The 25,261-nt window shown below is 50.4% G+C and overlaps 11 protein-coding genes across 11 annotated transcripts; 5 read left to right on the plus strand and 6 right to left on the minus strand.

Annotated features, from left to right (window-relative positions):
- Positions 1-2,524: 2,524 nt before the first annotated feature.
- On the minus strand, positions 2,525-2,677 carry M430DRAFT_70571 (hypothetical protein; the record flags this gene model as incomplete). Its single annotated transcript, XM_024869498.1, has 1 exon — positions 2,525-2,677. A coding segment is annotated over one exon (153 nt), but the record flags the coding sequence as incomplete, so codon positions are not given.
- Positions 2,678-4,532: 1,855 nt separating this feature from the next.
- On the plus strand, positions 4,533-6,726 carry M430DRAFT_29748 (hypothetical protein; the record flags this gene model as incomplete). Its single annotated transcript, XM_024865899.1, has 3 exons — positions 4,533-4,650; positions 4,703-5,769; positions 5,824-6,726. The coding sequence occupies 3 exons, from the start codon at positions 4,533-4,535 to the stop codon at positions 6,724-6,726; spliced, it is 2,088 nt and encodes a 695-aa protein (XP_024719190.1).
- Positions 6,727-7,053: 327 nt separating this feature from the next.
- On the minus strand, positions 7,054-8,619 carry M430DRAFT_60338 (hypothetical protein). The gene is made up of 2 exons (XM_024868852.1): positions 8,581-8,619; positions 7,054-8,518 (listed from the first exon to the last, which is right to left on the minus strand). The coding sequence occupies exon 2, from the start codon at positions 8,357-8,359 to the stop codon at positions 7,244-7,246; it is 1,116 nt and encodes a 371-aa protein (XP_024719191.1). The 5' UTR covers positions 8,360-8,518; positions 8,581-8,619; the 3' UTR covers positions 7,054-7,243.
- A 98-nt stretch (positions 8,620-8,717) lies between these two features.
- M430DRAFT_125227 (hypothetical protein) lies at positions 8,718-10,025 on the plus strand. Its single transcript, XM_024861946.1, has 3 exons — positions 8,718-8,749; positions 8,798-9,166; positions 9,221-10,025. Exons 2-3 carry the CDS (start codon positions 8,807-8,809, stop codon positions 9,929-9,931), a joined length of 1,071 nt encoding a protein of 356 aa, XP_024719192.1. The 5' UTR covers positions 8,718-8,749; positions 8,798-8,806; the 3' UTR covers positions 9,932-10,025.
- Positions 10,026-10,196: 171 nt separating this feature from the next.
- M430DRAFT_36316 (hypothetical protein) lies at positions 10,197-13,159 on the plus strand. Its single transcript, XM_024866908.1, has 2 exons — positions 10,197-11,922; positions 11,975-13,159. Exons 1-2 carry the CDS (start codon positions 10,289-10,291, stop codon positions 12,945-12,947), a joined length of 2,607 nt encoding a protein of 868 aa, XP_024719193.1. The 5' UTR covers positions 10,197-10,288; the 3' UTR covers positions 12,948-13,159.
- Positions 13,160-14,278: 1,119 nt separating this feature from the next.
- On the minus strand, positions 14,279-16,057 carry M430DRAFT_105277 (hypothetical protein; the record flags this gene model as incomplete). The annotated part of the gene is made up of 3 exons (XM_024860997.1): positions 14,279-15,088; positions 15,166-15,630; positions 15,728-16,057. The coding sequence occupies 3 exons, from the start codon at positions 16,055-16,057 to the stop codon at positions 14,279-14,281; spliced, it is 1,605 nt and encodes a 534-aa protein (XP_024719194.1).
- A 479-nt stretch (positions 16,058-16,536) lies between these two features.
- M430DRAFT_143941 (hypothetical protein) lies at positions 16,537-17,741 on the minus strand (the record flags this gene model as incomplete). The annotated part of the gene is made up of 4 exons (XM_024862856.1): positions 16,537-16,915; positions 16,978-17,103; positions 17,270-17,384; positions 17,618-17,741. Coding segments are annotated over 4 exons (430 nt in total), but the record flags the coding sequence as incomplete, so codon positions are not given.
- Positions 17,742-18,025: 284 nt separating this feature from the next.
- Positions 18,026-19,396, minus strand: M430DRAFT_36317 (hypothetical protein). The gene has a single exon (XM_024866909.1). The coding sequence runs from the start codon at positions 19,226-19,228 to the stop codon at positions 18,401-18,403; it is 828 nt and encodes a 275-aa protein (XP_024719196.1). The 5' UTR covers positions 19,229-19,396; the 3' UTR covers positions 18,026-18,400.
- M430DRAFT_21115 (hypothetical protein) lies at positions 19,328-20,292 on the plus strand (the record flags this gene model as incomplete). The annotated part of the gene is made up of 4 exons (XM_024864440.1): positions 19,328-19,393; positions 19,469-19,528; positions 19,578-19,844; positions 20,035-20,292. 4 exons carry the CDS (start codon positions 19,328-19,330, stop codon positions 20,290-20,292), a joined length of 651 nt encoding a protein of 216 aa, XP_024719197.1.
- A 1,473-nt stretch (positions 20,293-21,765) lies between these two features.
- Positions 21,766-22,555, plus strand: M430DRAFT_106321 (hypothetical protein; the record flags this gene model as incomplete). The annotated part of the gene is made up of 2 exons (XM_024861074.1): positions 21,766-22,191; positions 22,286-22,555. 2 exons carry the CDS (start codon positions 21,766-21,768, stop codon positions 22,553-22,555), a joined length of 696 nt encoding a protein of 231 aa, XP_024719198.1.
- A 536-nt stretch (positions 22,556-23,091) lies between these two features.
- On the minus strand, positions 23,092-24,873 carry M430DRAFT_105732 (hypothetical protein; the record flags this gene model as incomplete). Its single annotated transcript, XM_024861026.1, has 3 exons — positions 23,092-23,237; positions 23,324-24,498; positions 24,548-24,873. 3 exons carry the CDS (start codon positions 24,871-24,873, stop codon positions 23,092-23,094), a joined length of 1,647 nt encoding a protein of 548 aa, XP_024719199.1.
- Between the last annotated feature and the right edge of the window lie 388 nt (positions 24,874-25,261).

Raw genomic sequence — 25,261 nt, forward strand, 5'->3', positions numbered from 1 at the left:
AAAAGTTGTTTTCCTAGGTTATCGTCGACTTTGGATTTCTTCGGCATTGATTATAGCCTTCTCTCCTTCGCCTCTTATCCTCATGAGTCCACGAATCTACTATAGCGACATACCCCAATCCATATTGTGCCGTATCTGCTTCGCAGTCGTCGTTTGTCGTTAAATGTACTGGCGGTTAGTTATATGAGATATAGTCTGAAAGGCTTCAATGACAACAGGCTCTGTGCATTATACTTGCGACCCATGCCTACAGTTTCATAGTGATTTGCAATGACTGAACTGCTTTCAATGATTCAATTGCTGCCATACTTTCAATTTCCTCTTCACGGCACTAAATATGTCGACCAAGAATTGCATACATCAAAGAGTGTTATCTCGAAGCTCGACCAATCGGGTCCTTTGATAACCAATAGATTTGAAAATTGATGCTGAAATTGATTCGCCGTGTAAAAGGAGCTGTAGCGTGCTGGCGAAACCGGACATAGTGATCTATCAATTCACAGTTACATACCTAGATAACGAAGATGGCGAATAGCCATGCAGCAATAGGTTTTCTGTAGTACGAATAATTTGCTTTTATGTCAGGTAACGGACGTGAAGCTATAATAATACTTAGTTACCTAGGTGGGGTAGTTAAGGATGTCATTATCAAGATAGGACGGTAGGTTGATTTCTAGTCTTGAGGCTGATGCAAGAAACTTTACTTGATTGTTTGCGTCCCCGTAGCATAACAGCTTTACAACTAATATGTCGTCAATATGCCTTCTTTTCTTTAACAGTCAAGTGTACAGTCTAGGACCGAAGCGATCTCTATCCCCGCCCCTATTTGCAGCACTGTACGCGCGAATCTTATCGCAGCTACTAATTTGGCTAGCGCGTTATTTGAAAGTCGCGAACTCCGCGACGCGAAGACACTTGACAGAAATTGTAGGACGGAACATCCGCTTTGAACCTTCGTCCCGGCTTGACGAAATCCCCGACTCCTAAGCAGCTTCGATTGTATGCCGGCTAGACTGCTAGGCTTTCCGGTCTTCTCTCTAGCAACTCGAGGACTGCTTGCGAGTTGGCGGAAAGCGCGACGGCCTCCTTATCGATCCATAACGGCCTTTAGTGTACGAACCCCGAGACGTACATACTCTTCAATTGCAGACGCAATGTTAGGTCGAGCCGCCAAAGAGTACGCAGCTCCAAATACGAAGAATGATCTTGCAAAGCAGCTGTTCCCCTCCAGCAGCCCGGCTCAGAATGGAAACATACAGGAACAGTTCAAGAAGGCTCGTCAATCAACACAATCAATGGGAGGGTTCACTGGCTTCACGAACACTGCAAGTACTCTTGGTACCAGGTCACCGAATATCAAGCATAACTTGAAGAGGAAACCGGAAAGCTTCACAGCTCCAATAGCTGCTAGACTACCCTCGGTGTTGAGCAAGCAGGACTCCTTCCAAGATGTCCCTGCCACGATTGATCTCACAGAAGAAGATCCTATCAAATCAAAAGTCTCTACGGTAGATCACCATGCGGTCCAGTTTGACGAGAACGACTTTGAGGATGACGCCGATTTAGACTTGGATATGGACTATGAGCTCCCTCTTTCTATGCCAGCACCACCGAAGCCTTCCGAAAACATAGCACCTTCTTCCGAATTCTCCTATGCTCTGCCTAAGTTACCTCGCTCAAAATCACAACCGCAGAGCTCACAAAATCCCCCTAGCAGTGCGCCAACCTGGTCTTCATCCCCTCCATCGCACATGGCCCCACCCCCAGCATCTTTAGCTAGACAAGATGGCAAGCAGATTGCAAGTCGAGAATCATCAGAGTTGGCGAAAGATGCTGATTTAAATCCTCGCCCGGCGAAACGAAGAACCATTCCCTGGGCTCAGAGACGGGCAGAAGAAGACGAAATTGCTGCTAAGGAAGAAGAGAGGTCGCAGCTACTGGCAGCGAGAGCGGCATCTGGCTCTTCGTCACATCAATTCTGTTACCGGTGCAAGAAAGAAGGACATTTTGCTAACGCATGTCCGAATGGAGGCAAGGGGAACGGTGTGGAAACCCCTCAGACAACAGACAAGCTTATGCCGTGGAACAATACAGCCAGCGCGATGAAAGAACAAAAGAATGCATTCAAGGACAAACTAAAGGCTTCGAGGAAGATAGATGATGCCGCTCTCGAAGCTATGGAACAACACTCCCGCAAAAAGGCGTCTCTGTCTCCGATCTCCCTCAGCGACGAGCAGAGGCATGTTCTTAACTTGGTGGTGAATCAAAATAAGAGCGTTTTCTTCACCGGATCTGCTGGAACTGGGAAATCTGTGTTGATGAGAGCCATCATCGCCGAATTACGCAAAAAGTACCGTCGAGAACCTGAACGAGTAGCAGTTACTGCATCAACGGGCCTAGCTGCATGTAACATTGGTGGTGTAACTCTACATAGCTTCGGGGGTATCGGACTTGGCAAAGAGGATGTCCCTGCTCTCGTGAAGAAGGTCAAGAGAAACCCAAAAGCCAAGAATCGCTGGCTCAAAACCAAGGTGTTGATTATCGATGAGATCTCCATGGTCGACGGAGATCTTTTTGACAAGCTCGAGGGGATAGCTAGGGCAATACGAAACAATGGTCGGCCATTCGGGGGGATCCAACTAGTTATTACCGGTGATTTCTTCCAATTACCACCCGTGCCAGATTATGACAACAAGGCTCGAGGTGCTAAATTCGCGTTCGACGCCGGGACATGGTCTACTGCTATACACCATACAATCGGCTTGACAGAAGTGTTCCGTCAAAAAGATCCAGGTACTTCTCTCCTCGCCATGGGTTTTTGTATATAACTAACGAAATAGTCTTTGCGAACATGCTGAACGAGATGCGCCTTGGAAAAATTACGGATGAGACTGTTGAGGCGTTTCGAAAGCTCAGTCGAAAGATTGAGTATGAAGACTCTCTAGAAGCTACGGAACTGTAGGTTGGACCCTTGGTTATCGTGAACAAATATTGATAGAGACTTCAGATTCCCAACCAGGAACGAGGTTGAAAATTCCAACGCCTTTAGGATGCGCGATCTGCACGGACATAGTCAACGGTACGAAGCTATAGATTCTGGAACCTCGGATCCAGTCATGCGTGAAAAATTACTCAGCAACATGATGGCTCCCAAGGTGATTGAATTAAAGAAAGGTGCTCAAGTTATGCTGATAAAGAATATGGACGATGGTCTAGTCAACGGATCACTTGGAAAAGTGATTGCTTTTATGGACCAGACGACGTTCGAAATCTATGAAAAAGACCCGGATATCGTCGATAAAAATATCGCTACAGAAGATCTGGATGATCGTCAGCGTGAAGCACGTATATCAATCTCGAAGTTTGCTCGCACCCAGAGCGGCAGTCCCCTCCCAGACACTAGTAGACTATACCCTCTTGTCCTCTTCTCAGTCGCGGATGGAACTAGTAGGGAACTCCTTGTCCAACCAGAAGAATGGACAGTTGAACTCCCCAACGGAGAAGTTCAGGCAAAGCGGCAACAGCTCCCACTCATCCTTGCCTGGGCACTGTCTATTCATAAAGCACAGGGGCAAACTCTTGAGCGAGTTAAGATTGACCTGAAGAGGGTCTTTGAAAAGGGCCAGGCCTATGTTGCACTCAGTCGAGCAACAAGCCAGGCAGGGCTTGAAGTGCATAATTTCGACAAGAACAAGGTCATGGCGCATCCTCGAGTTGCAGAGTTCTACAACAGCTTGTATAGCGCCAACAAAGCAATGCAAAACCCTAAGGTAGCAAAGGCCCTCCCAATGAAGAAAGTGAAGGATGAGAAGGATTCGAAGAAGGGAGGAACAATGGAGCAGGTGTCGAGATATAAAGTCGATGATGATGAGGAAGCTATGGCTGCGGCGGCGTACAGGGGCTGAATAGTCTAGGGCAGACTACAGTTTACCTGCCACATGACTTTGATAGAGCATCTCAGCATTAGCTTGGCGTTCCTTTGGAGTAGGAGCTTGACTCTTTATGCAGCGGCAGATATGGTTTCGGCGCAGCCTACCTTGTTGGGATTTTGTCAGACGGGAGTGAGGCATCATTAGAGTCTATCTAGATATACCTTACTTGGCTCCATGCAGAACAAAGAAATAAATACCAAGTAGTGTCTTACGCATGGTCTCCCTACAGACCTTGAGGTAGGTAAGGTATGTTTAGCTCATATTGGCACCCCTTTCCTTACGGTGTGCAGTAGTGACTTTTCCCCGCTCGGCAAAATATTACAGTGCAGTAAATAGGTAACTTAAATATTTATTTATATCAAGCGGCGGGCTGAGCCATCATCATCGTCCTACTCCTCCAGACTTCCCTCTCGAACCCATAGCATCCTCTGCATAGGTAGCCAGCTCTCATCTCCTCCTCCCTCGTAACCTGTCGAAGACATTTGGGTTGGCTGCCCAGAACTCTCGCTGTCTCCCTCTTCAAGACCAGCTGTGTGCCAGAAATCCGTTTGAGCGACTGCGACTGCGACTGCGCGAGGCTAGAGATTCAGAGGGCCCAACATGTCGAACCAGTTTATTGGGCTCACCATGCTGGTGACACTCAACTCACCTCCTGGTGCTCAATTGAGGGGCATCGTCAGCAGTGTTGAACCAGGGAAAAGCTTAACTCTGCGACATGGTAAGAACTCCTCAGACATGCTCATCCTTGGCCTTTCCTCACCCTCTGTCAGTAACTTGCCCTGCGAACGGAAAATATGTCAATGAGATTACCATCAATGCGGTGGAGATTTCGGAACTGGTCGAAGCCCCCAATGAAAATACCCGTCCCCAATCGAACGTCCCACCTGTGAAGGCGCTACCTAGGACAAACTTCGAAGATCCTGCGATCCTGAGCGTTGGCAAGAAGCCAACACCAGTCAATCGATCCATGCCGGTATTTCCACAATTGAACCCGACCCTGATGGAACGAGTTGATTCCTCCCGTACAGTAACGAGTAGGAGTGATAGAGCACCCAAGGACATCACTGCTGCGACTTTGGTTGAACCAATACAACAGATCTATATATCAGAGGTGGAGGGAGGTGGCATAGGAGAAGGTCTAATTCTGGACGAAAAGGATGCGGAAGAAGCAGAGGTTTCCCCAGCTCTGCCAGCAACCAAGCCGGCAAAGAGAAATCGCAGGCGAAGGGGGCATGGACGTAAAACAGCCGATGGTGATTTGCCGGAACCAGACGTCACTCCAGCGAAAGAGACGTCCAAGTCAAAAGGCTGGAGGCAGACACCATTGCTAGAGCCAAATCCGTCCTTTCAACCGTTCGCAACGCTCAAGAGGCAGAAGGCCAGGCGCAATGGGAATGGACTGGCGGATGAAAATGGATGGGCAACGGAAGATGCAACAGATGTACAAGATATGGGCGATTTCGATTTCGCAGGAAGTTTGGCCAAATTCGACAAGAAGACCATCTTCACCCAGATACAGGCAGAAGATGAGATTGCAGACGAGGATCGACTGGTCTCGCACAACAGGTTACCAAAGCCAAAGCCAGGAACCTCTGGGGGCAAGAATCTGCATTATACTGAGAATGTCCTGGATTTACCAACCGGCACTGTGAAGACCAAGACCGACATTTGGAAGAGCGAAGCGGGCGACACTGATCTCGAAGAAAGAACCAGCCAGAGAGATACAGGAAGTGGCAGGGTCTCTCGCAGGGCCGAGAGCAAGTCAGCTTCAAATCGAAGGCCCGTCTCTACAAAAAGGGGTTCAATTGCAAGTGCCCAACCAGGTCGTACGCAATCAGTAAGTCATCTTCCAAAGACAACTGTAGCAATTTGGCTTTACAGTCACTAATAGGAGCAGTTTCAAACTTCTATTTCAAAGCCGGCCTTCTACCTCGTCCCATCAGATCGCCGTTGCGAACCTATCTCTCCCCTTCAAATGCTTAACCTTGAAAATATAGCCGACACCGAGCTTGGACTTTCGGAAGACATGATGGCCGAGAATGCAGGTCGAGGCATTGCAGAGGTCGCCTTGTCTGCGCTGAACACAGGTGGGCGTGGCTTGACCCAGGGCAAAAGTAGCACAATTCCAACGGTCGTCGTATTTGCGGGCAACAATAAGAGTGGTCTCCGAGCAGTGGCAGCGGCTAGGCATCTCCGAAATCATAGCCTAAATGTTGTCGTTTGTGTTCTCGGTCTAGAACGCGAAACGGAACTCCTCGTGGGTCTACGACGGCAGTTGAAGGTCTTTAGCAGCTTTGGAGGTAAACTGGTCACCAAAGTCGAGCTTCTAGACTATGTCAAAAATCTCAACACACCTGTTGAACTGATCATTGACGGTCTCCTTGGCCTTACGATATCTTTTGAAGAATTAAGGACAGGGGACCAAGCTACAGCCTACGAACTTATCGAGCTGGCCAATCGTAGCAAAGCACCGGTCTTAGCGATTGATATCCCTACAGGTATCGACCCTACGTCAGGGAAGATCAGCATCATCGATGGAAGACAACTTTATATACACGCAAAATACGTTGTCGCTATGGGAACGCCGAAAAAGGGATTATTGGAGGCGATGGCGTTGGGTGAGGGCGTTTCTGATGACGAAGGTCTTGGCAAGGGTAGAGAATGGCAACTCTTCGTTGCCGATATTGGTTTGGGTGCCGCAGTCTGGAAGAAAGCTGGAACAAGAATCAGACGAGGAGTTGAGTTCGAAGGCAGCTGGGTAATTGGCATGAGATTTCAAGGGAGTGCGGAGTAACTGCAATACTGGTGGGTGTCCAAAATAAATATATGGTAAGGTATTGGTTTGGCTTGGGCTTGGGCATGGCAGGGTATTAGCATGGCGTTTTAAGTGGAGTGGCAAGGACCGGGCCACGGTACCTGAATGTTTGGTAGTTAACAGTGCTTTAGACGGCTTGAAGGCGAGGCTATTACGCTGACGCTTGATTACAATACATCTTTTCGATTACAACCACACAGTTGACATCTACGCTGTTTCCATATCCGTGAAAGAGTTTGAAAGTACCCGTTTCATTGGGTATCAAGTTACGCCATACCATGAGCAATGTTCGTTCACTGGTTTCGGTATGAAGGATTGCGCTTCTCTCCTAATCCACGCTCTTTTAGGGACTGAGCATCCCAGTGATCTACCGGTTCTCCTCCGCTTGCGCTTACTTATTTTCTCATTCTTGAATCGCACAGAATGATGAGTATATGACGCTGGGAGCTTTCCCAGTCCGAGCCCGTCATTATAATTGACAAGTTGACTCGTGTCTTCATTGGGTATCTGGAGGCAAAGTCTCCTTAATCACATCAGACACTCGGCCTTTGGCTTTCCTCCGCCCATCTCCCACGCCAACAAATCTTAACACCCACTCTTTGACTCGGGCAGTCCTCTCGACCTGCGGATTCAGGTTTTCGTCAGAAACAAGGTCAGCTGCATTATAACATCCACCCAGATCCGTCCTGTTGATCCTATTCCTGTACATAAGATGCACCTTCGTCATCTCTCCCCTCAGACTTTGTCCATAGACCTTCCCCCGAAAGCTGCTCAGAGCTACATTTCGCATCAAGACGACATCCTGAGGCCGTAATCCATTAAGCGCATTCCTCATGCTACCGTGAGCAGATTGGGAGGAGGGTGGGAGCCAAAAGTTGACTCCAAAGCCGGACTTTGTCTCGTCGCCTACAAGGATCTCAACGAGTTCGACGTCTGCTCCTCGCCTCGTCCTTATTGCTCGGGGTGGGAGAATGGAAATAATCCCAATAATCAGATTGACAGTCATTGTTTGCGGATGGATCGAGTTGAGATATGAAGCATTTGGTATGTCTTTCAAAAGGCTTAGATGACCAGCAATTGGGATGTCTCTTGCTCCATGAACTGGGCGCAATGGGGAATCAAAAAACGACTCTGTGGCATCAAATGAGGTATCAATGCTGTAGAATGAGGTACCTACATCTGAAGCGGCGGCTATCTGGGAAGGGACAACATCTTCATGTCTTTCGTACGACTGCTCGTAGAACTGAGAGAGGGCTTGCTCTGCTGTAGATTCAAAGCTCGAAGTTTGCCCGGCTCCCGGAGACCATTCTTCAACGAAAGACCCGATGGCCGAAGTTGTAAAGAAAGACGTTCCTTGGTATTCCTCCTGCCAGCCATGATCTTGCGAGTGGCCCGTCGCGAGATGTTGCCGTTCGAGGGGAATAGATCTCCAAGACGGGTATTCTGGGGAGGCGGTAGCCGGTGCAGGTGTTGCTGGAACGACATCTCCACCAGCATCAAGGCCGGCAAAGCGAGAAAATGGCGCGCTGAAGGTGTCCAGGAGCCCAGGGTGGTTCCAATCCAAGGAGCTCGACTCGGGAGCACCCGTCAACAGTAGGATACCTGGAGCCATCCTCTCTATATATCACGCGTCTGAGACGGGTAAGAGACAAATAGGGGCGTAGCCTCCTCGGCCGAGATGCTCGGATCCGAGCTCAGCGAGGCATACAGTTCCACGCAGATGCGGCGCGGACATAAGAAAGCACGAATCTCACAGTTTCAAGCCCGATGACTGGTTCAAGACACGTCAGCGGTGTAACAATGGGGGTCTTCTTCTCGGATATATAAACATACAAGAGGACTGCTCCTCCCGGAACTCGTGGTCGTTTGTTGATACTTGGCAAGTCAACCTTCCGTCCATCATCGGGACGGCGTCGGGACAGCTTTCGGCTTCGGGCTCGGCTTTAACCGCTGGACGGCAAGAAGTGAGAAGCGAATCCGATCAGATAAGCCATTAATCAGCGTTCATAATCCCCCCCGGCTGCTTGGCACGGATCTGATTAAGGCGCAGGACCCCACCATGTCATACAAAACATCCGCGCCCGCCCCAGCACGACGCTCAGGCAAAATGGCGACCGCTTTGAAATCTTTCTTCGGCACCGCGAAAAATTCAGCAACTCCTATCGATCAGCTGTTCCCGAAAGTAGACCCGGCAATTGACGGAGAGGATTGCGACCATGACTGCGAAACTTGCGTTGTTCAGCTGCCTGCAAAGTTTAAGATAGACGAGGATGATCAATTATACGGCCAGATCAAGGGATGGAGTCAGCACATTCTCGTGGCGACTGGCAAGACCGATTGGGTGAGAGATGTTGCCGACGAGAAGGGCAGTGTGATGGAAGCCATTGAGAAGAAGGCCGATGTGAAGCCAAGCAGCGGGGTACTTAACCATCCGCAGAAGTCTGGAGGAATACGATGCTAATTCTCTCTCCAGAGACTCATGCTCTCTGCCTCGAATATGCCTACTCCCTCACACTCCACCGACTACTCCGAACCAACAACTGTCCTCCTCCTACCCGCATTTCTCATCATCCAGAACGTTACCCCAAAATCCGTCAACTCCCTCATCACGGACTTTCTCAATAAGTCCCCTTCGAATACCACGCCCTTGGCACCTATTACTATACCCTCCTCTCTTCCCGACCCTCTTCCAACTGCGGAGCAGTTGACGACCCGTCCCTGTCCTCACCGCGCGCTCATTCTGCTCTGTTCACAAAAGACACGAGATGCTCGGTGTGGGCAGAGTGCCCCACTACTCCGGAAAGAGTTCGAGAGACATCTGAGGCCGTTAGGGCTATACCGAGATCTAGACGATGAGCGGCCCGGTGGCGTGGGGATATACTTCATTTCGCATGTCGGAGGACATAAATATTCTGCCAACGTGATGGTTTATAGAAAAGCAAATGCTTTTGGGTTAGATACACTGGAGAGGGCAAAGTTAGGCGGAGAGGAGCCTAAGCCGTCGGATGTGGTGCCGGGTGAGGGTGACTTAGAAGGAGCCGCACAATGCATATGGATTGCCAGAGTAAAGCCACAGGACTGTGAGGGTATCGTGAAGTTCACGGTTCTTCAAGGGAAGGTAGTAAAGCCGGAAAGCCAATTGAGAGGTGGTTTCGATAGGCAGAGGGGAGTTTTCAGCTGGTAGAAGAAGCTAGAAGAAGCGACCCGGATACATGAGCATAGATATATATAAAATGATAAGATGGCTGAATGGATATCGAAGCTCAATTGAATTCCCGCGCCTTAGCTCTGATAGGAGCTAATCAACCTCATGCGCTTATGTTTAGGCACAGTGCGGTGTATGCAGCTAAACTCACGTGCGTACGTCGCGCCGGTTGCTCCTGGCAACGAACATCAATCCCCTCGTGTACTCTCCCCGAACACCTGAAGACTGAAGTCCATCACCATCACCGTCATGAAACCAATTACTTGCAGCATTGTACTGGAGCATTGATTCTGAAGCTCTGAGTTCCTTATCATTAATTGGTAATTGCTGTTCATCATGGCATTCAGGAACCACCATCCGCCGGATGGCTCTCACAACATCAAACCCTCCTCTGTGCTAAGATCCTTCATGCACAGACGGACAGTCTCTGAGAAAGCACCCTCCTCTTCAAATTCATCCAAAGATCCCTTCATCAGTTCATCACGTCACGGTGTCAACCAAGCAATCTCCTTTCTACCACACGACCACCCGCATCACAGAGCGCTCGGGGAACTTCAACAAAACCAGCAGAGCCAAACTCTAAACCCACCGAAGAAGTCCAAAGAGGGGAAGCGTCCCAATACCAGTGGCGAAGGGCACAAGTCATTACATAAGAAGACTCTGAGCTCGATTTCTTTGAAATCCTTGACTGGGAGGGATGGGGATAAGGCTTCCAAGTCGAAGGATGAGACTAAACCGAAGAGGACGAAGTCATCCACAAACCTTAGCAATCTGCTCTCACGCACAAAGTCCTCGAAGAGTTTACGCAAGGAAGCGGCAGAAGAGGAAGCTCGACAACAGAAAGACAAAGAGAACCAAAACCCTACCTCACCAGCACCGACCGACACGCCGGCTCGACCACCTCCTATCTACGCACAGTTCTCCAGCGAGTGTTTCGCAAGACAACCTCTAGGAGGAAAGTTTTTGGAAGATGAGATCGATCTATATACACCGCGAGAATATTCTCCCGGTAAACAACGAAATTTCTATGAAGGCCCAGGTCATGCACCGACTCTGGGACGACGTGACTCTGGCTCACAGCGGCCGAGATCAACATACCTTCCAAGCAACTTCAGCATACAAGATATCAGCAGACGTATTAGTGGAGGTAGTTCCCGGAGGAATAGTGCTGAAATAATAAGGAAAGTTTCCGGGGCGAGAAGATCCAGTTCAGAAAGGGAGGTGGCAGCAAAGTCCGAAAAGACCGGCCCACATCGAGGACAGAGAGTCTTAGCAGCGGTATCTGCTCTTAGTGCAAAGTCAAAAGGACCAGCAGCCCCGGAACCTATGCAAGTCCTTGAGGACAAAGACATTGACAGAGAATTCGAGGCCATGTTGGATAGACGGAATATTCCTGAGCACCAGCGTGGTAAGATGAGGAATCTTGCCAAATCGATGAAGAGAGATTTTATCAAGCAGGACTGGGCCGAAATTGCAGCGGCGAGGAATGGCAGACCTGGGACCAACGGTAGCGACTCAAGTGCTGATGCTACTGCTGCCCATGATGTGCCTGAAGCCAAGGCGAAGAGACCTAGAAGTCTAACATTTACGTCATTTAAAGGATCGTTATCTAGAGGAAGCAGCAAAGAACCCCAATCACCAACGAAGAAGCAAAGACCGCAAGGCACTTTGGGAAACCATTCTCGGAAGAACTCTTCAGAGAGCGTAGACGGGGGAAGCAGATCACTTTCAATGTCAGGTGCTGCTGTCGCACACGCGTTGGTGGCAAAGGCGAAAGGACAACTTCCAGAAGACTTCGTTGCATACCTGAGAAAGGTCCAGAAGCCGGAATTGGTCGAGGTCGGCCGTTTACATAAGTTGAGGCTCTTACTTCGTAACGAGACGGTGGCATGGACAGAAGAATTTATTGGACACGGGGGAATGGAGGAGATTGTGGGACTACTTCACAGAATAATGGAAGTGGAGTGGAGGTATGTCACTGATGGTCTTCAACTCTGTTCTTCCATGCTAACAATGCTACAGAGAGGAGCACGAAGATGCCTTACTACATGAGGTTCTCCTCTGCCTCAAAGCTCTCACCACTACGGCCCTTGCTCTTCGGCAGCTGAACAATATTCACGGAACCCTCTTCCCCGCACTTCTGCATATGCTATTTGATGAAGAGAAGAAGGGACCGAGCGAATTCACTACCCGTAATATTATAACGTCGCTTCTATTCACGTTTCTTAAGTCAGCGCCCCTCAATGAGCGGTCTGACCGAGCCAACATTCTTCTATCCTACCTCAAGGACCCCGAACCAAGCGAATCTGAACGGCCCGTCGACTTCGTCCTTGATATGCGTCGCCCCCGACCCTATCAGGTTTGGTGCAAAGAAGTCGTCAACGTAACTAAAGAGGTTTTCTGGATTTTCCTCCACAACACGAATGTTATCGCCCTTCCGGCTATTAAATCCAAGGACAGTGGCTCGACAAATAGTCATGATACGAGCAGCTGCTCGTCTGCTTCAGGTGGCAGTTTTGATGCCTCCAATCCTCACCATGTATATATGGTTGAACACTTCCCACCTGAACTTCCGCCCGTTCCAGCAGCACCATATGTAGGCGGTGTTGAATGGGATGCTACCAACTACCTCGCATCACACCTCGATATTATTAACGGAATCCTGGCCTGTCTCCCAACGAAAGACGAACGCAACGCCGTCCGCCAGCAGTTACTCGTTTCGGGCTGGGAGAAATGCATGGGAGGTACAATGAGACTTTGCAAAGAGAAATTCTATGGCTGCGTACACGCAGGACTGAGAACCTGGGTTTCAGCTGCCGCAGACGATGGCTGGAACACCAAGGACGTGCGATGTGGACCAAGCACCGAGTACCAAAGCACGGTTCGGAAGAGCCCCAAGAAGACTGCACTTCCCGATCCGGTCCCGAAGATCGATATGGATTTAGATTTTGGACACGAGAGAGAGGAGATTGGAAATAATAATGCCTGGCTCTGAAAATACGGAGCCGTGGTTAGATAGGTAGTCAGGTTACCAGCCCTCTTTTGGACTTTGAGATGTTTTCTTTTCTTTCTTCTTATTCCCTTCCCCTAGTTGAGGGAAGAGGAAGGCTTGGAGCTCTAGTATGAGACAGGGGTTTTCAGTTTTTTAATGATCGCACGACCACGAATTAACGACCTAATGACGAGAGTATAGCAGAATAGACAGGATTTAATTCACAACCCGTTTCCCCGTATAGTGATGTAGGAATTGCCAGAATGTCTAAGATCGAGCCAGACGATTTGGACCAGTTTCATTGAACCACCAAGCGAGAGATAGTAATTGAGAATCTTGAGATTTAATCCTGGCACTCATCCACGGTCAAAGGGGTAAAGAACGATTAGCACGTTTCTTAACCAGTAACCATATCTTACTGTACTATGCCTCTAAACAACATCACAGTCACAGGTTAAAGTTGTATTGTATTGTCAGTCAAGCACGAAAGATCCCCAGAAAGGGGGGGGGGGGGAGGTCAACAACATCCTCAGCCATATAACTGTATTCAAACAGCTATATATACAATAACTAGTAAACATCTAAGAACTCTGATATACCTACCTACCTAACTTCACATACCCCCCTTATATTAATCATCAACATAACCAAGAAATAGAAGTAGATAGCCACCTACCTTACCTACCTACCTAGTGTTATCGCACATCACAAATCTCTTTAACAAAACAGATCTTTTTGTACAAATTTTTGCGATATGGGAATTTTTCTTTCTTTCTTTCTTCTTGTCTTACTGTAATCTAATCTTATCTTTTTTGAAAGTTTAAGTGTATATGATGGATAGATAGAATAGCACTAATAATGCTATTTAAGATCTGGAATATAAAATATATGTGTGGCAAATCTGGATAGGTAAGTCTGTTTGGTTGGCTATTATGATATCAATCAATCGATCTAGGTAGATGACTCTTGAAAGATAGGAGTTTTGTTATTGTTAATGTTGATACGGTAGCAAGAAAGAAGTAAGGTAAGTAATGTGTATGTCAAGTTTTAGATCCATGTTTTTGAAGAGTAATATTGGATTTTTAGCTACGGGGATGAATGGAGGAAGGAAGGAAGTGCTGTGCGAGAAGATGAGGGATGTGCGAAGGGAGGTAGGTAGGTGGATTTATATCGGATGGTTGAATGATTAGAAGGGGGTGATGACTTCTTGATTATGAGAAGTTTGGTGCTGCGGTTACTGGGAGGGATTTGGATGATTGAGTAGTTATCTCTTTCTCTCTCTTATATTATGGGAGTTAAGTGTTCTATTATAGAGGTAGAGGGAATAATAGACATTAAATATGAAGGGCCCCGGCACCTTCAACCTCTCCACTGGCTCTTCTTGCCTCGTTATCCGCTTCGAGCCGTCTCATTCGAACGCCCTTACCGCGTCCACAACAGCCCAGCGCAAGCGGTAACGGGACGACGACAAGCGCCAGCACGGTCTGGAAGACCAGGGCGCGGTACATATTGCCCGGGGGGAATTTCGAGCCGTCGTCTGCCGACCCATCACCGGCACCTGCCGCTCGGAGGGCGTCCGAGATCAGGATGAAGAGGGCGCCCGTGAATTGGCCGCCCGTCCAACATATCGTACTCGACACTTCGGGGGATACAGGGTGCGTGATCTCGATCAGGTATTCGAGAACTACGGGCACGAGACTGAAGGATGCGGCGCCCATGATGGAGAGGATCGCGTAGACGGCGCCGATGGACCGCGTGCCGGGCGCCCACGTGAAGGCCAGATAGCACGCGGCTAGAATGGGCACCTGGATCTTGATGGCTAGGAGGTAGGTTTTGGTACGGTCTATGATGGGCGATGTGATGGCGGCGGTGACCAGACCTACGACGATGAGCAAGCCCCCTGCTATCCCGGCTTGGGTTTCCGAGAAGGAGTAAGGGGCGAGCATCTGGTTGATGAGGGAGGAGATACTATTGAACAGACCAACGTAGATTGTGTAAGGGACCATGACCATGTAGAACTCGGGCGAGGTGAACAAAGATCGCAGCGAAGGGAGCAGCTGCTGTTTGGGCATTGCTGAGGAAGGGGAGCATGGTGTCGGTGGTGCAGAAGGTATGAAGAAGGACGGTATAGATGCGACGGAAGACTGGACGGGTCAGTTGCTGTCAGGGACAATGGGGACATATGGTATATATATGTATGTATATATACATAAAGACGTACAATAACCGCAACATAGAGTACCATGCTGGGGATGTCACCAGGGCTCCCCGCCCAAAACGGATCGATCAACTGTGCCAGAGCCCCACCAAAGGGGTTTGCTAAGCTCATGACAGCTGTAGCAGCAACCCTGCCGGTATTGGTAAACCATAAATCCGAGTACCTGGTGGGAGCTGAGAGGACAAATGGTTGTGCAAATCCCGTCAACAGCTGGCCGAACATCACCCCCCCGAAATTGCCCTGGGGCCCCGACCTGGTCGCGCCATATCGAATCCAATTGCCCACCAAGATCAGCACCGAGGCGGTGACAATCGAGGGTTTGGGTCCGCCACGGTGCAGAGTATAGACGACGACGGGCGACACGACCACGAAGGCAAAGAGGAAAGCCGTGCTGAGCCAGTTGACGGACGATTCGGAAACCCCGTAGTACTGGGAGACGGTCGTCGAGTTGGCGGAGAAAGAGAGCCACTGCAAGCAATTGTCAGTTTAACGCAGGAACCAATCCGACAAGACGTGCATGTCACCGCGAGACTGAGGCTTTTAAGTTCTGAACAGGAGAACTCACATCCCAGCTAACGACGGTGTTCAGCAAGACTAACTGCACCACCCCGAACCACCGTCGTTTATAGACCTTGTACTCGCCCACATTGCGTCTGCGCGGGGCGCTGCTCTCAATTGAAGCATCAGCGTCGTGGGTTCTCTGCGCGCTGCTGCTGCGAGGTGCTTCTCCTCTGCTTCTTGTCGCCCGCTCCTCCTCCTCTCCGTCCTCGAGCAATTCATCCTCGCTGGTCACCTCGCGCAAGGCTTCAAGGTTCTCGTGGAGATCGTAATCTGCCTCATCGCCGCTGCTCCCCGCATGCGCACTGGAGGCTCTCCTTGTGCTGCTCCCCGCCATCTTCTTCCCCTTCTTACTGAGGGGCCGCATGATTGTCCATCCCGGCGCCTCTTCTCCAAGTATTATTTCCCTTCCCTTCCCGTCACCGGCTAGGCCGGCCTTGTCTGGCCCACTACTACTTGCGACTCGCGTGTCAGCGCGGTGCGCTTCCTCAGGCTGCTCGCTGGCAGATGTCATCGTCCCTACGGAGTCCGGAGCAGGACTGACCTTGGTCACCTTACCAGATGCGGTTCCTGGCCGGATATCGATGTCCTCGACGGCAAGGCAATTCTTGGCCTCAAATTGAGGGAATCATCGAGCCGTGATGCGAGACGAGAGCAGCCAGAGTAGGGTTTACAACGTTACCTATACATATTAGGGAATGGCCAGGGTAGAGAGGAGAGCCGTATGGTCTCGTGCCATGATTCGGCGCGAAACAACTCTCGGCCTTTATCTTTCGGTATAATCCCCGCCGCGTACGTACTGTAGCAGCAACTGGCATTCCAATTCCAACCTCTTGAGTTTAATTCCCTACCGTATATAGAACGTAAGCTCAGAACCCCATCCAGCATCTCACCAAGAGAAGCAACGGTCAGAGTACAATCTATAGCTTTTCGGATTTCCTATACTACATGCAGTTCGTCGAAAAGGAGATCTCTTATGCGGCAGTACGAGTACAGAAAAAAGGTTCGTTTTGACGTGGTTTGTACAACCCGCCCACCACAAATACACCCTCTAAGTCCCCATCATCTATATTGTCAAGTCCCAAATCCCGTAGCAAATTCAGGATCGCGAATTAATACGGTTTCGGGCTCTATTTCAGAGCAGCCCAGAGCTTGGGGGCGGCACATTCGCTGGCGCAGTGAGCGAGGTGGAAGACTGCGTATACAGATTAGAGCTGGCTCGGACAAGAAACGGTGATGCGACTTGGAAATACTCACATTCTTCAACACAGTCCTCGTTGGGGTGCTTCTTGTCGTTTGAGTCGTTGCTCGCGCTGGTAACACGCTCCACGCACTCATCGAAGTGGTGCTTGGCAGGAGCACACTCTTTTGATTCCTTGCATTCTGTACGCTATCAGTCTTTGATCGAGCAGCCCATTCCCCCTGTCGCAACGAGTTCCAAGCCATTAGAGCAAAGCATTCCTCATCTTCATATATATGTATTTCTCTCATTTGCGAATGCAGCTCGAGACTTTGCTCTTCGGGTACTGGCGAAAATAAAGTGACTCACCCTCCTCGAACTTCTCCTTGGGGTCGACCATCTCTTCCTCCTCCTCTTCCTCGGCCTCTGGCTCTTCCTCGGACTGCTCCTCCTTTGCTTCCTCTGCGCTGTCGGTAGATGCCTCCTATGGGAAATAGTCAGTTTAGCTTGCCATTGAACAATTTAGCATCGTTGAGCATAGTAGAAACCAAGCCATTGCACCCTCCCATACAGCCTGGGGCAGATCCCGAGAAGGTCCGCAGACCCGGAATCACAACGCAACTCCCCTCAATCCCACAACACCGGCCCTGGGCTCCCTCCCGAACACCTCAATCCTCACGATGAAAGCACACTGAGCCGGAAGAGAAGCCAACGTACCTTTACCTCGGCCTCGCTCTGCGCAGGAGCCTCAGTGGTGGCATCGGAGACCGCCTCGGCCTCGACCGCAGACCATGGCGCCGCCGCAGCGACGAGATCACTCAAGGTATCGAAGAATCCCATCTTGGTCGGTTTTCGACTGGATTGATTGCTCAATGGGCGAGGATGATGGGTTGGGTAACTGATGAAGTGTTAAAGGTCGGGTTGGAAAGATCCTCGCTGGCGAGAGCCGAGTTGCCTTTCGAGAAGCTTGGATTTTACTGCCTCGTGATTGGCGAATGAGGTCCAGTCTGAGATCACGTGCTATGACTTTCTCCTGTCTGTTCCGAGAGCCAGTTCACAATGGAGAGCAGTCTGTAAGCATTGGACTATTACGAAGATGGGTAACAAGACCAATGACTGGAATGTTCCAGTTATTGACAAGCCCAAGCCTCTTCCCAAAGGCTCTTCCCATCATCATGGTCTGCACCTTATGGAGGAGCAATTACAGAGATCAGTAGTCCAGGTTAGATGTTACTAATCATGGCTTCATTCCCTCAAAAGAATGCAAGTTTTATATACTTGAGCTTGGAGCCGGGTATTCGTTGAACTGCATCTGACGGTTCCACAGATCTGATCTCTGTGCCGTAAAGCCCAAACCTGCACAGACACCCCTTGCCAGACCTCTGTAGAACTAACCTCATATTTGGATAGAACCTGAACGCCGCCTCATTCCTCATGTCGCTGTACCAAAACCAACCAGATGAAACGCTGCAATACCCGTCGTTATTTCATACCTACCCATCACTGTGCCTGTGTATGTGCCCCATTCCGCAACCTCTGATCCAGATCTATGCTCACAGCCTGTGCCTGCGCTTCTTCATATCCAGGCGGAGGCTCGTCCGGTCCCGGAACACTCATCGCACTGTGCGAGCTCTCATCCAGTCCCCTCACACCTGGCGCCCCGCTATCTATTTCCGTAGGGCGAACAGGACGAGGACTCAAGATCACCGGTTCTGAATCCTGCCTCCCCACTTCCTGAGCCGGTTCATAAGCTGGTAACTGCTCTAAATGGACATTCGCCAAATCAACGCTTGTTCCGCTCTGCCCAGTTTCCCTTGCCAGTGTATACGCATGATACAATCGCTCTTTGACTTGTTCGAAGATGTTATGGAAGTCAAAGGCCCCGCCTTCTCGGAAGGTCAGTCGTAATTCGACTGCTGCGTGAGCAGTTGGAATGCCACCTCCTGCAACGGGTTTGCATAGGGCGGTCCAGTAATTGGCGCCGAAAAAGGGGGCTCGTACGTATGCGTCTTGGGTGTTGAGTATGGGACACGAGAAGGATTGAAGCTCGGGGGTTGGATTGGTCGGGAGGTAGACGAGCCGCTGGTTTGTTATGGAGACAACTCCAGCATCGCTGTTGGCCGAGAAGGGTTGGGTCCCAGGGAATGTATTCGGCGTCGAGATCTGTAGACTCGTTCGAGGGGGCGATGTGTATAGTATTCGCTCATTGGGTAGCTTGATGAATCCGCCGTCTCCAGGCGAGGTCATCACCCAGCTTTTGGCCGCTTTTAGTCTTCTCTCTTGACATTGCAAAGAAAACGAATGCAATTCTTGGTGAAATTGATACATGGCACCGCAGATAGTGGGGCGCAAGTTATCAGTTACGCAATGCAGGTCCAACCTTCGCAACGCAGCCTTGCTCGCGTCTGAAGGGTGCAGCAAGATAAGATGGTTTCGTCTCTCCAGCGACCGCGATGGAAGCACGGCTGGGAGAAGGATGTGAAGAGGCAGAAAGTGTGCGAGGGAGGGGGCGGGACTGAATGGGGTCTTAGGCTGCAACTTACTTTATCGACATCTTGACACCTCCAGAGTCGCTCTACCGGGTCTCTGCAAGCCGCACAATCGGGCAAGGTGGGGCAGGTCGAAGAGGTTTGGTTGACGCAGTCAGTCAAGTCGTTGGTGGCTGCTCCGTCAGAAGGGCGACAGGGAAAGCGGGTTCTCTTGGGATCTTTATGCAGGCCAGCAGCACGACGGCAGAAGCTGGGAGGGCTCTGCGAATGAGACAGCTCGTGAGACGGGGGATCCTCGAGAAGATTCGGGGTGGCGATGGCTCGATGGAAGGGCGAGGCTCATGAGTGAGGGGCTATTCGGGGGAACAAGGAGACTCCTCTCGCAAGACGTCCTGGCAGGCGGGGAGAGGTATATTCTCAAGTCTTCTGGGTCTTCTTGCCTGGTGCTGCGGGAGGTATGTCTGTAGTTCGTAAGTAGCCCACGCCTCGGAGGCCCGTTATTCGATCCATCATGCGAAGCGTCGGCCCGCGCCTGACAACACCGGCCAGCGGGGACAGGACAGGCACTGATCAGCGAGAACATCAAAGTAACCTTTACGGCATCCGGTACTGTACGCAGTAGATATTTACTGATTTACTCAAAAGACTGGTCCAGCGCGTTCGGCCATCATGCATGCGCTCCTATGGTACGTCTCGGCCAACTACAGAGTCCCAGACACGGTGAGAAGAGTTGCACCGTCCTCTGTCGAGTTGCTCTCCCTTGCCGCAAGAGACGCCAAGGACCTCTCCCCACGACGCGACTTGTACAGCTCTATCGGTACAGCGGAAGCCCCTTACTGGTATTCCACAATCTCCGGACGCGGTGCAGATGATTATTGGGGATGTGAGCCGTTGCAATGCTGAGGAGGTACTGTATGAAAGCCCCCACTTGTCAAGTCCAGAGCATTCGATTGGATCCAGCAAAGATAGAGGCAAGGTTCTGTACAGTAGGTTCATGAAGGTACGTTTGATAAGAATATCATCTGCCTTTTCTGCATCTCCTTACACAACATGCGCTTCAGGTAGTAACTTGAGAGCATATTTTCAATATGAAGGGTACATTCTTTCCACAGAGCAAGCTCGAGCCTGTCAAGGCCATTCCTTATCCAGTGTCTGGACGATTTGACAAGTCATAACATCATTTTTCTGTTCTTTTGCATACATTATATCTATACACGCTTTGGCACGTGGATTTTCCTTGTTCGCTATAAGCTTAGCAACGCCTCAGTCGTACGTCCAACAGCTGCAGCATTCCTGTGAGACGTAGCTTCGCAGGAGTAGGGCGTGTTTACTTCCAGACACTTCGATTCCGGGTTCGGAGGGTCGAGCAAAGATACTACAGTTCTACTACGCTCGGGGGCGGGAGTCCTCGGGTGTGGAGATCGGGACCGGTGTGCTGTCAATTTCTTTGGGCGTCAGGGATAAGGCAAAAGAGGGTTGAAGCACTAGTGCAAATGTGCATCTGTGGCGTTCACGGGAGTTGTGGCGCTACCTCCTCGAAGATGGGGAAGAGATGGAGTCACAATCCAGTTCATCAGAGCTCAGAAAGTATCTGGCTCGCCGCGATTGGGCGTGATCCTCGGATAGGATCGCATGGAGAAGCTGTAGGAATTCTCGTCTGTGCTTTGAGGTTCCTTTCTGCGATTTCAGTGACATGGATTTTGCGCCGACGGAGTACGGAGTAACGTAGAAGCGCTTCGTTCGGCAGAAGACGGTCAACTGGGCCTCTGAAGTGAGGCCAAATGCAATATCAGTGACATATCCGGGTATGCCGTCGCCAACGGCTACAAGTTGAATAGACGAGGTATATGGTATCTTGATCGACTCCAGCAAGGCTATGAGAACATGGAGAACTAGCGACCTATACAGAGGCTTTGGCAGATGATTTCATACCAAATCATCGCAAGTGCGTGGGAACAGGAGTTGGAATTCAGACCCCAGAGCTTGCATACTTGACGAAGTATGAAAAGAGATTCAACGGCAACGCGTCACATTCTAGCTGCGTTCCCTGGACTCTTTGCTCAATTCCTCAAGAGATGTTGCATCGTACTTGGTGGTTGTTTCCACTGTGCTGTCGATATGTCGCCGCTTTAGAGCATTCTCCGATAGTGTGTAAGCGGCGGCCCCTCTCCCCCACTAACCGAGGTCCAAGATCTGATAAGAACGAGTCTTGAATCATTGAAACGTGATCTCCAGCTTCGAATCCAGAGGTTCAACTCAATGCCCCTCGTTCGAAGGCTTCCCCTTCGCTGCCAATATAACCCACTTTTACTACAAAGCAGCCCCTTTCACGCACCCTCCAGCTTCTCTCTACCACAGCCAAGACTCGTCCGCAAGATGACCTCCAAACCATCCCTCGAGCAAATCCAAGCTCTCAAGAACTACACAGCCTGTGACATCTCCGACGGGCTCCTCAAACTCAAGGTGCCTAATTGCGGCTTCCTCCCCGACTTAACTCTGATAACCCCTTCTACCACTCCCTCCGACTCCCAAATCATCATCGCACCCGCCTCCACCGTCCTTTTCGCCCCTAAAAACGCCCCGGATCTCTCCAGCTACCCGCCCAAAAATGTGCCTGCCGGGAAGCATTACGTGGATCTGACGGAGCCCGAGACCATCGTCGTGCTCAGCCAACCCAAGGGGCAGATCTGTGCCGTGCTCGGCGGCATCATGGCGCTGCGGATGCAGATGCGGAGTGCCCAGGGGGTCGTCGTGCATGGGCGGGTGCGTGACATAGCGGAGCTGCGAGAAAGCGGATTACCTGTAAGTTGTTGTCCGGATACCTTCCCCGAGGCACTCTCTCCTGTTCCGTTTCGTTTTGTTCATAGACAAGCATGGGATTAATGCGGGGATGCAGATCTGGGCGCGCGGCACGTCAATCACGGGCACGGGCGCAGAGGCGGCGCCGCACGCGCTCCAGGTCCCGCTCGATCTTGATGGTACGCTAGTCAGGCCTGGAGACCTGGTCTTCTGCGATGCTGCGAATGGCGTGGTTGTGATTCCGCAGGACAAGGTCTCGGAACTGCTGTCGATGCTGCCGGGGCTGGTGGAGGCTGATGATCGGGTGAAGGAGGATGTTAGGAAGGGAATGACGGTCCAGGAAGCATTTAAGAAGCATAGGGGTTAATGATCCTGAAGATCTTAATCCTCTGAGCTGTTGGAATTTGGCCTCCCGGGAGTTGAAATCTGGGGTAAGCAGTCCCCGAGGCAGTTTCAATCTGAAGTCGAATTACTCTACATGAGCAAACGGCTATGAAGCGGATAATCCAGACGGGCAGCTTGCGTTATGGCGTTGCTAAGAATAGCTTCGAGGAGAAGGCATCCCCAAAGGACAAATCCCTCTTCTTCCTGAAACTGGATACGGCATTTTAATACAGCCTTTAGGTGCATTAGCGTTGTCAGCATATTCTACATTAGCACGCATCTACCACTGAGGTATTGTCTGGACGAGGCCTCTATTGTCATCAAGGACTCTATCACGGAATCCGACTCAAGCCCCCTACATCAGCATGCCAGCTTAAGTGATCGTGAGATAGGAGATTTATCAATCTAAAAGAACCGATTCCCTTTATCAGTTCTAGAACCCCCGTACAGCAAGTCATTCATGTCCCATTCCCTCCAAATCTATATTTCCATCCTCCCACCCGTCTATTCCCAAATTCCTCATTGCTCCAGAACCCTCTCGAATCTCAGAAAGAGCTTATTGCTTCTCGGCCCAACTGTATAGCCATCCATCTGCTCAATACCTTCATCATCCACGAGATGCGTCCTGAAATTCGAATACACGGCCGCGACGACCAATTTGATTTCTGCAGTTTATCAGCCCCTTCTTTCGTCTCTGCACACACAAAAAAAAAAGGGGGGGGGGGGGGGGGGGAGACAGATGAAAACGTACCATGCATAGCGAAATTACTCCCAATGCACATCCTCCCTCCACTGCTGAAGGCCCAAAACCAGCGATCCCGCGCCTGCCTCTGCTCCTCCGTGTACCCGTTCCGGTCATCCATCCAGCGCGTGTACTCCCATTTCTCGGGCTCCGGGTAGATGACGGGATTCCGGTGCACGCTGTGGGCTTGTGCGCCGACGCGGACGCCGCCGGGGATGGCGTAGGGTCCCAAGGTGCATGCTGGGTAGGGAGTCACGCGGGGTTGGTTCCCGGGGATGGCGGCGTGCAGGCGGAGCGTCTCCATGAGGACGGCGTGGAGGATGGGCAGGGAATCTAATGCTTTGGGGTTGGGTAGGTTGTTGTTGTTGTTGTTGTTGTTGTTGTTGTTGTTGTTGTGGGAATTGGAAGATGTGAGGAGCATGTTGGGAGAGAGTGTGAGGAGTTCGGCGCGGAGTGCGTCTTGTAATGGGAGGTTTTTGGACAGTTGCCAAGAGAGGTATGTGAGTGTTATCGCGGACGTCTCGTGTCCTGCGGCGAGTTGGTCTATCATTTCACTCGCGATGCTGAGTTCCGGGTACTTGAGTGTTGTGTCTGCGAGCACGGATGTGTCTCCTTTGGCCTTCTTCTCCTTTTCAATCCCGGCCAACATAGCCCCTAGGACAACAGGTTCATTGCCAACATCCTTGTCGTCAGCGGCTGACTCTTTGAGATATGCCACGGTGGAATTGCAACGCTCTTGCGTCCAAGCTTCCAGTTCTCTATTTGCATCATCCACCCATGTTGGCACGAGATGGATATGGAAGAATTTAAGGAAGCTGGTCAAACGTGGAATCTCTTGTGCGAAGAAAGGATATGTCTTTCGACAATGGTAGAGATACATCCAGTGACGGCGGTATGTCTCATCCTGGAGGAAGTTGCTGCTGTTCTTGAGACCGAACTGATAAGCGGTGATGAAGTCCATGGTAGTTCCGTTCCAGATGTCATGGATGTCAATAGCGTTGCCGTTCGGGAACGCCGAGGACGAGGAGCAGAGGATTGGGAGAAGTCGATCGTAGAGTATTACTTTAGCCTGTCGCTCAAGAGCAGGAGAGCTGTGCATCATGGACTTAGAATACACATTTGAGATCATCCGTTTTCGTGCCGCGTGTTCACGGGAGTGCCAGACTGAGAACATGCACGGTACTCTAATGCACATCAGTATCCAGAGAACTAGTCATCGTTGTAGCGACATACCCATAATTATCAAAGATGGAATACCACTCTCCTTTCTCAAACCCACCTGCATAGACTGTTTTTAAGCCCGCAACATCGTTGACGCTGAGCTCGTTGGGACCAAGGCGGATGACGGGACCTAATCTGAGATGCGCCGCGTGAACCGTCCGATTTTCTTGAGCGCGGAACCTGGTCCAGATGATCCATGCCGGGGAAAAAGGGGCTGTCCAGTGGGCATTTGGAACTTTTGAAAGTGGCGATATGAAGGCTGGGTAGATGATAAATTTGTAGAGAGCGAGGAGTAGGAGAGCGATGAATGCCAGGACTGGAATGCTGAGGAGCAGCATGGTAGGATTTTCAAGTGCCTCCGACCTGAGGCTTACGGGACAGGAAAGAAATCAATTCAGAGATTGGAATTCTCCTTGATCAGATCCCACTTGGATCTTGTTGAAGTCGGAAAATTAAAGCCGGATAAGGATTGAAGGTTGATAGGTATATGACGAGGTGGGGCAGTATTTGCACTTTGGTTCACTTATTTATAAATGAACTCCCCAATCTCTTTATTCAGACCTTGAATTGCCATCTAGCCTTGTACCGGATGGCCGAGGCTCCTTGGTTTTCTCGTGGGATAAAATTCGATGGTCGTCGTGCCGTATAACGACGGTGTATCAATCGTTATCGTAAAGGTGGGGTTGGGGCATCACTAAAGAGGCAACTCGATGCGCGCTGGAAAAG

The sequence above is a fragment of the Amorphotheca resinae genome (genome assembly GCF_003019875.1).
Source record: "Amorphotheca resinae ATCC 22711 unplaced genomic scaffold M430scaffold_9, whole genome shotgun sequence".
Taxonomy (NCBI): domain Eukaryota; kingdom Fungi; phylum Ascomycota; class Leotiomycetes; order Helotiales; family Amorphothecaceae; genus Amorphotheca; species Amorphotheca resinae.